General features: G+C 37.5%; 1 protein-coding gene across 1 annotated transcript in view; it reads left to right on the top strand.

Moving 5' to 3' along the window:
* col8a2 (collagen, type VIII, alpha 2) overlaps nucleotides 1-11,895 on the top strand; it is a 44,588-nt gene extending 32,693 nt beyond the window's left edge. The window contains exons 2-3 of the mRNA XM_087787574.1: nucleotides 623-814; nucleotides 7,135-11,895. Of these exons, the coding sequence (XP_087643700.1) occupies nucleotides 664-814; nucleotides 7,135-9,038 (2,055 nt within the window). The 5' untranslated portion in view covers nucleotides 623-663 and the 3' untranslated portion in view covers nucleotides 9,039-11,895. The remainder of the gene's footprint in view (nucleotides 1-622; nucleotides 815-7,134) is intronic.
* The last annotated feature ends 724 nt before the right edge of the window (nucleotides 11,896-12,619 follow it).

Here is a 12,619-nt window from a genome sequence, read left to right as displayed (position 1 = left end):
ACAAGCAAATGCAAATTCCATTGCCAGTGAAGTGACAGCGTAACAATACTTTTTTGTTTAAAAACCACATTGCAACCCTAAAACTTTTATTTTTTCTCTCAAGTGTGCGGGCTGAACAAAATATGTGTTAACTATACTAAACAGGAAGTATGAATCTGAAGTGATGTTCCGGTTATTTTTGGTTTTATTTTGTTTTTACTCATATTGTTTACTCTGTTATCTGGAACAGTGGTATCTTTATAGGTCATCTTATCAACATGGACATGAATTGACTTTGATTTTGAGTCAACAATCTGACAGGCTACATAAAATGACTTAGCAGGCTTGATTTGGCCCACATGCCGGAGTTTGTTTTAGTTTTTTTAGTCGTCGAGACTGGTAGCAAGATGAGCGACCTAAAGATTTATCATTCGTGCAGGCGTTAAGATGGTTCGCTGTTAGGTCAATAAATCATTTCGGTGCTTTCACATCAACATTCTTTAAGACTCTTAAACCAACGAGACATTGGCAGGTTTTTGTATTATGGTTGGAAGGATTTATGTTTGACTTCTCCTCAGTATTGCCACTTCTGCTTCACCCATGTTTGTCTTGAACCTCCTCTCTCGTCTTCTCTCTCTTCCAGCTCTTTCAGTGTGATCGCTGGAGCCTGCTGTGCTGGAGAACATGCTGTTTGCCACCATCTGTGCGCTGCTGATGCTGGGGGAGCAGGCCCTCGCCGGAGGGTACCCCCCCATCACACATATGAAGTACATGCAGCCGATGATGAAGGGACCCATCGGACCACCGTTCCGAGAGGGCAAAGGACATTATGTTGGTAAGAAGAAAGACCGAAAGAATCTCCTAAATAGTGGAGGGGGGGGGGATAAGTGATCTATTTTGCAAAAAAGCAGTTAATAATTATTATGAAATGACAGGGAAAATAAGCTGAAATTCCCAATTAAATATCACTTATTTAAACATACATTTTATTTTAAGATCCTTTACACAAATACGAAAAGATGTAAATTTCTGTTTGAAAAACAATGAAAAACAGATTGCATGGCAACACATTTTCTTGAAAAGGTCAAATGAAAAAATAACAACAAATTTTCTTGATTTCTTCAAGTTTTTGTTTTATAAATAAATTGAATGTTTAACTCAAAGTGTAAATAATTACAAGGAAATAAAGACAAATAGGGAAATAAAGTCCAAAAACAAATGATTGATATTTAGGTGTTAAAAGTAAATGACCTTATTTACACATAGGACTTTGTTAGCTTTCAGACACACATTCAATTCCACTCTGGCCTTCTTAGGGCCACATAATAACATATGAAGGGCCACATGTGGTTCACGAGCCACTCTTTGGCCGGGTCTGTCCTTAATAATGTCATTTGGAAAAAGTTGAACATGGGATCTGCACATGATCTACGTATTAAATATGATTAATCACAGTCAGATGTTGGAAAGTGTAAAGATAGCTTTTCCCCCCAAAGAGTAATAAAACATCTTATTGAGACTAAAATACAATTGAAAGTTTAATACCAATTATATTAACATTGAAGTTAAAACATATTGAGGCACTTTGACTCGAAGAATTTAATTTATTCCGTTGTAATTATTGTTGGTATTCTTTTTTTTTTATTAAGTAAATCAAGTATTTCAATGCTGAGGTGTCGACTTTAGGGACGGACAAAAGGGTTCCTGCCCTTGTCAAGCCTTTAACTATTGCAAATGTGTTTGTATGAATGCATGTGTGTTCATTCAGCTGATTCTTCTTCGGGGCCAAATGGAGGCCTGATTGTCTTCAGTAGTGTTTATAAAACTCTCCTCGACCAGCGGTTCCTTCCACCATCTGGATGCTGTTACCCACTGTTTATCACTCGCTCTCGAATGGAAGAGAGAGCATGAAGAGAGTAAAACATGGAAGAAAAACAGGCTAAAGATGGAGGGATGGAATCGATAGTCACTGAAAAATATGCACGGTATTCTTAAAAAAAATTGTAAAACATTAAAGTCTGTTGAGTCATTCAATCAAAAACATTAGTTTCTGTATCGCAGTTTATTCCTTCTTGTTTCATGGAAAACATTTTCCAGTTGGACCTGAAATGACGACATGGGTTCACCCAACTTCAAAGCCGCTACTCCCCTCTAGTGGCCAGTAAGGGACATTGCGCCCTAAATATTGACTTAAATACTTTATTTTTTTTTGTTTTTATTTTTGAATCGTTTACCTCGAATGTATTTTAATATGTATAAAGTAAACTTCTTTTTTTGGACACAAACAAACAAGCACTTACCATTATTTTACAAAAAAACGTTTAAATATTCAATTGATTTAATATAATTTTGTTTTTCGATAACATTTTTACTGCAGCAGTTTACTTTGTATAGTACTCTTAAGGTGTGCGGAACTACATTGAATGAGGTGAAGGTCTCGGCTGTGGAGTCTCGGAGTAAACTCTGACGGTTACGTAAGCGCAGCTGAACTCAGGGACGTATATGGATCGATGACCTGTTCGGAATGTACTTTGTCTTCCACTCGATCTCTGCCTGGATTAATTTTGGCCCAACTGAGCATTGAGCAAATAACTCGATGGGATTTCACAATGTAGAAGGAGGGGTCCAGGAGAAAAGCAGAAAAGTTTAAAAAGTAATCCTCTTGATGATATTGTTAAATACAATAGGTGAGTTTATTAACCACTACTTACTTACTTTTTTACTTCTTAGGTTATGATAAGAACACTAGATGGCGATCTGTTATATTTGGCTTGTAACTTTATTGAAACGTCACAGAGCGCCATCTTCTGACCTTTCTTTACAAGGCGTCATCTAGAACAATAGAATCGTGTTTTCCACTTGCAGTAAAAAAAAAATGTATTACCTGTAGGAGGAGGTTCGCCTGGAACAAGGCAAAATAAATGACATGTTGGTGGTGTTATGGTTATGGATTACCATCTGGAACTGAGATCAGAATAGCTAGAAATGCGTCCAAATTAATGGCTAAAATAAATGTAGCACAATTATATTGAGTACAAATATAATAAAATGGGAAGAAGTGAAATGCCTTTTTAATGGGTTTGATACACTCAGTCAAACATTCTAAACAGAAGGTGTGACCCTGAAAATAATTGTTAAATAATAATTATTATTATTAAGTGTAATAAAAACGTACCGATAAAATTGTGATATTTCTGACGTAATATAAATTACTTTGATATTATCTTCTCATTCTTTTCATTGCATTTTCTATTTTTGCTCAATACTCATCCTAATCATTTTTGTTCCATGTTTCCCCCTTTTGACACAATTCTTTTTTTTTGGTTCTTTGGCTTTTCTTTTCCATCGTGCCCTCATTCTTTCCACCTCCATTAGTTTTTTCACATTATTTTCATTTTACACAGTTCTTTTCATGTTTCCAAGAAAATACACATTTACTAGAAACTTGTTTGGTGAAATTTTATGACTTCAGCCCGTTTTACTGCAGATTGAGAGTAGTTCTTCCATTTTACAACTAAATTGAGAAAAATTACAAGACATAAATAAAAAAAATCCAATCACCTGTTTACTTCATTCACTTACCACCTGCATTTAGTGATGGGCACAATCCTTATTTATATTTATAAATATATATTTATGATCAATCTGTAATAGTTGACGGAACTAATTGGAAGTATACATAGGAAATGAAAAAAAGATGAATAAATAATGATTAAATGGCAAATATTCTAAAAACCCAACTCTCATGACTAGCTCACATTCAAATGTCATGGTCTTATGACCATGTTTGAAATAATTATTTTATATAGTTCTTCCCCATCTGAAATTTCAGCGAATGAGAGGTTATGAGAGCGCAGTCCATTATGATGTTATAATGGGCTTCACTCCTCCAGCCGCTTTGTTTATACAACGAGTCCCCTGGAGGTGGAGACTTCTGAGATTGATGACGTGAGGTGATGAAACTTGATGCTTGGCCAATTACAGCAGAGTGGTTTTGGTTATGGTTAACAAGATTTTCTGCAGAAAAACAAATAGTTCTCAGGGGGCCGGGCTTATTTTATTTATTTTCTAATGTAAATATTTAAATTAAAAGAGCGTTTTGTGCATTGCACATTTGTAGCCCTTAAAATATGCTAAGATCAGACTGTTCCGTGTTCTCTGTCAGTTCCTCTTTCTTCTATTCAAAGCATTTTTTTAATCACTTTCAGTCACTGGTGATTTAAAATATACATGACTCATGACTTTTTTTTGTACCCCTACCAATTATATTCTTGGTGGGAGCAAATAGGTCATATGAATCACTGCTAATTTAATACAGAAAAGGGAATTTCAATTGATTCAGCAAATCACCCTTGAACTTGCTGTAGACCCCATATTGTGCTCACCTCAGGCGCTTTTAAATTGAAATTTCATCCCTACGGTGTTAGGGAGCGCTTCTATGCTTTGCCATGTTTTAAGAGTGTGCAGTGTTACTAAGGTGAACAGAAAGGATTAATCTTGTTTGAAAAACAGCCTATGGACTAATATTCTTGCTACTTTTTCTCCTTAGAATAGATCTATAATTAATTGTTAATATTGACTGATGCATTACATGCTCCTGTTTATTTTAATTTGAAAAGAAATACTTTTCTTCAAATACTGTGTCATCTGCTTAGAAGCAGACTTTCTAAAACCTGATTGTGAGGTTAATCCAGAGTAAGAAATAAAATAAATATATTTACTGAGGGATGGATAAAGCCCTGAACTAACTCGGGATTTGTCACACGTTTGTGTGCTTAGGTATTGTAAGACTACAGCAAACAAGAAGCTAAAATAAGGATTGCCAGGAATACATAGCATATGATTATTTAATAGTTTTTGATAAGGTTTTATTATACAGTTTAATCATTTTCAGATCTTAGTAGGTGGCGCCCTCAAGTTAGGTTTTATTGAAGTAGTGGTTCACATTATAGAGCAGACAGGAACATCTAGTGGCCATTTAAAATTAGTAAAAATGTGTTATTAGAACAGTTGTTAAAACAAATGAAAATAGTGCACAGACCGCCATCTAGCGGGCTCTGAAAGTATTGACACTGCTTCATGAATCTTCCACACATTTTAACGTTCTTTTCAACAAGACAGTCTCAATTACAAACAATAATTGAATATAACTTGATGTCAAGCTAGTCTATGGATGTGGGCATTAAATTATTAAGAAGACATATTATATACATATAAATAACTATATATATATACTACCTAATGTTTTTTTCAAGGTTTTATATTTTCTGTCTTGCACTATGCTTGTCTGACAAGGCCTTGTTTGTCACTTCACTGCTAACACACAAACACAACGTCTAAGGCCAGTTGTTCCACCAGTTTTTATTGGATTGGATCAAATGTTTGAAATGTTTTCGTTCAAAAGGGAAAGAAGGATTCTGAAATTGGATCGGACCATGTAATCCAATCCTGGCTTGAATCTTGATCAAACCTTCAGTTTGTGTTGTTCGAAACATTTCAATGGGATCTAGATAACGCTGACTTAAGAAAAACCCTTATCCTGATCCTAACAGGGAGTAGAGTTTGAAAATACTTCTCAGCCACAGTATAAAAAAGTAAAAAATGATCTTATCCCCATGAAATAAACTACCCGAGTTGAACAACATAAAAAAAATTATGAGTTGTAAATACAACAAAGGAATTCTGGTGCTGTCAGTACAGAATAAAATAATTAAATAAGATAACAAACAAAATACACAAAAAGAAAAACAGAATTAAGCACCAAGGTAGTCATTATTTATATCCTTCATCCTTGCATATTATAAAAAAAAAGAAGTTATATAAGTTATATAAGTGTCTCTTCAGTACTCAATTTAATCCTCCCAACTGAACATACTGTTTTGCGAACACTGAATATTCTTTACTTTTAATCTTGAATGAATGAATATTGTTTATTTCTGGCTAATATTTTATATATCTATATCTTATTTTATCTTTTTTGTTTTGTCTTAAAATTGAAAAAAAAACACACACTTTAAGGGACACTCCTACCTGTTTTGTTTTGTTTTTACATTTGATATTATTAAATAAAGGTATCCGAATCAGGTTGGTCCAATCCTCCTTTGAAAACTGTCATAAAAGAGAGACAGATTACCTGATCCTGGATAACCAAAAATGGCATTTTCAACTCTGAATCATTTTAATCCGGATCAAATTTATTGAGCAACTGCCCCCTAATCATAACAATTGTGAGTCTTCAGAACCTTTAATACATTTAAATAGATAACTGAATTACAAAAGAATCATAAATCGATAGATAGTCTACATGTATTCTCTGATAGAATGGTGTTGGTGGCAGGACTATTCAAATGTATTATGACATCATGTGTTGGTGACATGGCAAAATGTGAATGGCTTAATTGAAAGTTCTGAGCAGGTTCTTTGTAGGAATCTAAAATGGTCAAAACTGGAGTCCGTTCCGGTCACTCCAACACGCCGTCACTTCCTGGTCTTAATACTTTGCTTTGTGGAGATAAATGGTCAATGCAGAGTGTCACGGGTCGTTTATTCGCCGCTTCAAGTCAAACAAAATACAAGCTTTACGATCGATCGGCTGTGCTTTCTGCCGGCAGCTCTACAGTTCAATAGCTCCAGGAGAAACGGTCTCGAAAGGTAGAAACATCGCTATATTTAAGGCAAATTTACCCGATTGTGCAAATGGCTCTTTCAAGTTGTCTATGTCTCGATCACCTGCAGAGAAACTTCCTAGCTTGCCCTCTTTACATTAAAGGCGCCGACGAGGACAGCTGCCTCTCCAGTAGCTCCACAGCAATATGTATAACTTTCTGTTTTTATTTTTATTTTTTTACTATAATTGTTTTAAACAAGGAGACCTCCTGAGGGATCAATTACGTTGTACCTTACCTTACCTCTTGCGTGGGTGGGTGCCTTTGTCTTCCAGCCCCCTGAAGCTAGTAATTTATACTTTATATTTTGATGATCTTTTAGCATTGATTTAAGTATGGCGTATACGTATAGTGTATAATCATTTTTAATCTAACAAATCCAAGAATGACCTTATATTTCAAATTTAAATGTTTTACTTAACAGGGACCCAACGCTGTCTTAGTGTATCCAAAAATGCACCTTTAATCAATTTCCTTTCTTGTCTTACAGATATGCCACCAATGATGGAAGTAAAGGGCGAACCAGGACCCCAAGGAAAACCTGGACCAAGAGGCCCATCTGGAGCACCAGGGCTTGCAGGAAAACCTGGAATAGGTAAACCAGGACTTAATGGCCAGCCTGGGCCTCAGGGGCCCCCTGGCTTCCCTGGAATCGGAAAACCAGGACTTTCCGGTCTCCCAGGAAAAATTGGGCCAAAGGGTATGCCAGGACTTAATGGTGAAGTAGGGCCCCGTGGTGAACCAGGTCCAAGAGGTCCACCTGGGCAACCTGGCTTGCCTGGTCCAGCTGGACTTTCTCTTAATGGAAAACCTGGTCTTCCAGGTATAAGGGGCCCTCCTGGAACTCGAGGTGAGCCAGGGCATAAAGGTCTTACTGGAATTCCAGGGGAGAGAGGTCTTAAAGGCGAGAACGGAAATGGCAAACCTGGTCCACCAGGTTTGAGGGGTCTCCCTGGACTTAAAGGTGCTTCGGGATCACCTGGTCTTCCAGGCTTTGGCAAACCAGGGCCAAAAGGATTACCTGGGCTATCCGGTCTTAAGGGTGACCAGGGTCTTCCAGGAGATAGAGGGGAACCTGGGGAAGCTGGAGCACCAGGTCTTCAAGGGCTTCCAGGACCAGCAGGAATAGGAAAACCAGGGCTGGATGGAGTTCCAGGTGCACCAGGTTCATTTGGTGCAAAAGGCGAACCAGGGTTAAGGGGTTCGACAGGTTTTCCTGGATCTCCAGGATATGGAAAACCTGGTCTTAGCGGACCGAAAGGGGACAAGGGTCATGGAGGTTTGCCTGGTACTACTGGGGAGAAAGGTGAGCCAGGAATGGGTGGAGCAAATGGAGAGTCAGGGCTTGATGGACAACAGGGACCACCAGGTCTTCAAGGGCCAATGGGACTCCCAGGAAAACATGGGATGCCGGGGGAAACGGGTGAGATAGGTCCACAGGGGCCACCAGGACTTCCTGGCCTAAGAGGTGATCAAGGATTCATGGGCATCCCTGGAAAACCTGGTATGGTTGGAGAAAAAGGAATCCCAGGGCCTCCTGGGGCAATTGGTAAATCAGGACCCAAAGGTGAAGCAGGGAATATAGGATTACCTGGTGGATCTGGGCTCCCTGGTGCCCCAGGGGCTAAAGGGGAGTCTGGATTTATGGGTACTCCAGGCCCAAGGGGACAATCAGGTATTCCAGGTCTTCAAGGACCAATGGGACCAATGGGACCACAAGGACCTCCAGGTCTAAAAGGTGAGCCTGGTATTGCAGGACTCCCAGGGCTTGGAAAAGTAGGAGAGAAGGGAGCAATAGGTCCTCAAGGTCCTCCTGGAAAATCAGGTCCTTCTGGGCTTAATGGTAACCCAGGACTCCCTGGGCCTCCAGGACCTCCAGGCCCTTCAGGCAACGGTCAGACTGTTGTGGCCGGACCGACAGATTCTCAGTTGGAGGGGGGTGAAGTTCCAGGAGACAGGAAGGGCCCAGCATACAGTCAAGTTCCACTCTCTGCCTCCGTAGCACCGGCCTTCACTGCTATTCTCACAACACCGTTTCCTCCCTCTGGTATGCCCATCAAGTTTGACCGGACTTTGTACAATGGACAGAATGCCTACAGCTCCACCACGGGCATGTTCACAGCTCCCATGTCTGGTGTCTACTACTTTGCCTATCATATGCATGTAAAGGGAACAAGTCTTTGGGTGGCTCTGTACAAGAACAATGTACCGGCCACTTACACCTACGATGAGTACAAAAAGGGCTACATGGACCAGGCATCTGGAAGCGCTGTCCTCGAGCTGAAGGAAGGAGACCAAGTTTGGGTCCAGATGCCTTCGGATCAAGCAAATGGTCTTTACTCCACAGAGTACATCCACTCTTCCTTCTCTGGATTCTTGCTCTGTCCTACATAACCGTTCATTGCCAATGACACAAGCTTCTGTACTTTAACCTCAAGAGTTGCATAAATCTAAATGACCTGCAGCCAAAATAGAAATAAAACATCCATGAAAAGGCCAATCACATCCCACCATTTGTGTCTCACCGTTAAATGCACCAATCGTTTGAATGAAATATAGAATGGAATATTTAAAAAAGGCAGGGGAAAGATTGAATACTGTTTTTTTTTGTTTTGATATCCTTCAAATGTGTGTTGTTTTTGAGTTTTATTGTGTGTTTTCTATCTTATATGATATTAATTATAATATTGACATAGTTGTGTTATTATTTGGTCCATGTTGTAATTGTTGTTATTATTGGGTCCATAATATCAAACGATGTGTGACAGACATCCCTTGTGACTTCCAAGGCCAAGCCAACATGGCCATATTGTATGTTCCTGCTTCTTGCTACAGTTAATACTTACACGAGGAGCTTATTATTTGCTACAAAAAAAGATATATTATAAAAAACAAAGAGGTAGAGAATCTTTAAAACAAGTTGAGATTTTAAATGTCATAAATATAATGTTGATTATACGTTTAAACAGATCTGTTTTTCATCTTCACACAGTGATTTTTTCATTGCATCAAAATAGCACTTATTCCGTCTACATGGTCCTCATCAAAATCCTTATCTAAAGTGGCAATACATACACGTTTAAGTTTCATTAGTTGTCCTGTTGAGTTCTCAATACACCTCCCTGGTAACTTCAAACGTCTCTCGGTACCTCATATGAAAACACTGTCTCTGACTTACGATGAACTATCAAAATTACACCAATCTTTAAAGAAAAAAAGGGAGAAAAACTAATTTTACAATGTCATTCAAAACTAATCTCAAAATAGCTGCAATAAGTAGAATGGTCAACATTATGAATACTGAATAATACTGTGAGTTTAAAATGCTAATTCTGATAAGGACCTTAAAAATGATGTGTTATTAAGTGTTATTGTGTTCAAAAGTGATATTATGACCTTAAAAAACTATGTAGGATAATAGAAGATATGTGAGGTAAGAGTCAATGTTTACATGACATTTGAGTGATTCAAAATAAACCCACACAAAATATATTGATAGGTCATAGTTCAACAACCTATTAGCAATCTGTTCATTAACAGACTACTTTTGACGTAATAGTGATTCACTGGTGAAGCTTCATGTGTCTTTATCTTAGATCTCAGTAGGTGGAGTTTAAAAATTATATAAGGTCTCATTAAAAGAGCTGTTCAAAGAAATAGCTAAGAGAGCAGAGCCCAACATCTAGTGGGCTTTGAAAATAAAGTCACTGCTTCATGAAGCTTCACTATCCCATAACTATTCTTTAGGTTCTATTCACAATATGATACTTAACTGCTTAAAGGAAAAACATTTTGAGGACACGTTCATATTTCCGGTTGCTGTATAATGTGTGTTTCCTTTAGTCAGATCTTCTGATCTTTTATTGGGCTTTTGAATGTAGTTGTTTTCTACCCACAAACCAGTGTTGCAAGACGGATATTGGAAGCAAAGGGGATTTAATCCATGAATAAGTGAAGGGACTAACTGGGCCCCACAGGTTGTGAAATACAGGTTGTGTAACATTTAACAGTCTCTCGCCAGATTTCTAGGAGAGGTGGTAGGGCAGGGGTGAGAGTTATGTATTCTCCGGTTTCTGTCGGATAAAGCATTAACTAGGCTAGTGCGTACGGCACATGTGCTGACCCAGACCAGTGAGCAGTGGTGTGTGGGTTTGTTGTGTCACACTGTCCACTGCCCACGGGTCATGATAAGCCTAGTTGATTACAAAGTCAGAGAGGAAAAAGACAAAAAAAATATATATTTTGTTTTATTTTATAAGGGAAGGGGATGTAATTCAATGTTGGATAATTCATCCAAAAATTATTGACAAAAAAAAGAACACACTAATAGATTATTATTGATAAAGATGTTTCGCAGGTTTCGTTAAGGAAACAGAAGAAAGAAAACCGATTTTTGAATCTATTCACAGGCAACAACTTACTCATTGATTTTCCATTTTCATCCATTTTATTTCAATAACACCATGACAAAAGTATTAATTCTATTATGGCACCTCAGTCGAATATTATAAAGTCTCCTAGACAGTCCGAGGCATGTTGTGTACTGTATCTCTTACTTGTTTGTATTATTTTCTTTCTGGTTGTTTGACTTTTTTCCACGGTGAAATAGTGATGATGTGATGCACATGTGGCTTTTTATTATTATTATGATTATTTCCTGTACATTACTGTTTTCATAGACAATGTCACTTGCTTGGCTAGTTTGCTCTGTGTGCAAGTCACTAGACGACAAGTGTCAGTAAAGCTCCATGTATCTTCGGAAGAGTGCTTTTCTTCATTAAACCATTAAATAAATAAAACGCTTTGCTTCGGTTCTTAAGGGATACTTGTTTGTATTGATTTGAACAAATACAAACGGTCACTCCCATTTGCACATGGAATTCATGAAGATGTATTTATACATTTATAATAATTTAATAGGGACGCCAAAAAACAAAAGAAAAAAAAAAAGTGACCACCGAAGCCTAGAACGTATAAATGATATTTATCGTAATTGATGAGTTGCAAGCATTTACAACACGTAGTTGTCTTCCAACATTGTTTTGTGAAGAATTATTTGTGAACTTGTATTTTCTATTTGTGTAATGTACAATGTATCTTCTTTATAGGAATTTTGCGTGCACTCTATGCAATAGAATTTGGGGGTATTAAAATGCACTCTTTTTGATTGGAAGTGTTTGTCTGCTTATACAAAAATCTACAGTACTTGATTACATTGATATCACATCAATAAAAATAAAAAAAAACTGTCTTGTGAGTCTGTCTCCATTTATTCTCCCTATTTCTTGTGATTTAGGGGGAAACTGCCACCACACTAAAACAAATCTTCTGTTGTGTTCACAACAGGTTTCTGATCGGATGAAGAAACTAGTTAAATTAGTTGGATTATTATGAACTTTTAGCCATTTTTTATCATGCATCAAAATCTGTAATCTTTATATATACATTTCTTAATTAAACAATGTTAGAACATCTAAAAGAATTGTGAGCCACTTCGTAGTTCAGTTAGAATGAAATGTTGTAATTGAAGAAATTACCAACAGAGAGAGCCATACAATTACAAAGAGAGTATACTAAAGGACATTCTTATTTATCGTGAGATTGCCATTACTCATCCCGTGACATCACCTGGATTGCACATCAGTGAGTCATCTCTTTTGGTTTAACCCACTGTTTAAATCTATTGAAAATAATCATTATAATAGCAAATAAAACATTCTAGATAGTGTTTTTGACTTAAGTCGGAAATGAATATAACTGAGGACTTTAACTCTTGCCAAACATCTGTTCTTGTGATGAAAATATCTTCAGATATTTAAAACGATTTATCATAATAAAAATAAAATGCACAGAGAACAAGACAGCCCTCGAGCTCGGGGACATCGATTCGTGATTATTTTCTGGAACTGTCGTCATCACGGCGAGTTGTCATCACAGACCCGGATCCTTCTGACGTCGTACTGACGTCAGATACT

The sequence above is a fragment of the Callionymus lyra genome, chromosome 3, assembly GCF_982586985.1.
Source record: "Callionymus lyra chromosome 3, fCalLyr1.hap1.1, whole genome shotgun sequence".
Classification (NCBI taxonomy): Eukaryota; Metazoa; Chordata; class Actinopteri; order Syngnathiformes; family Callionymidae; genus Callionymus; species Callionymus lyra.
Note: the sequence above shows the minus strand (reverse complement) of the source record. Positions and strands in the feature narration are given on the sequence as shown.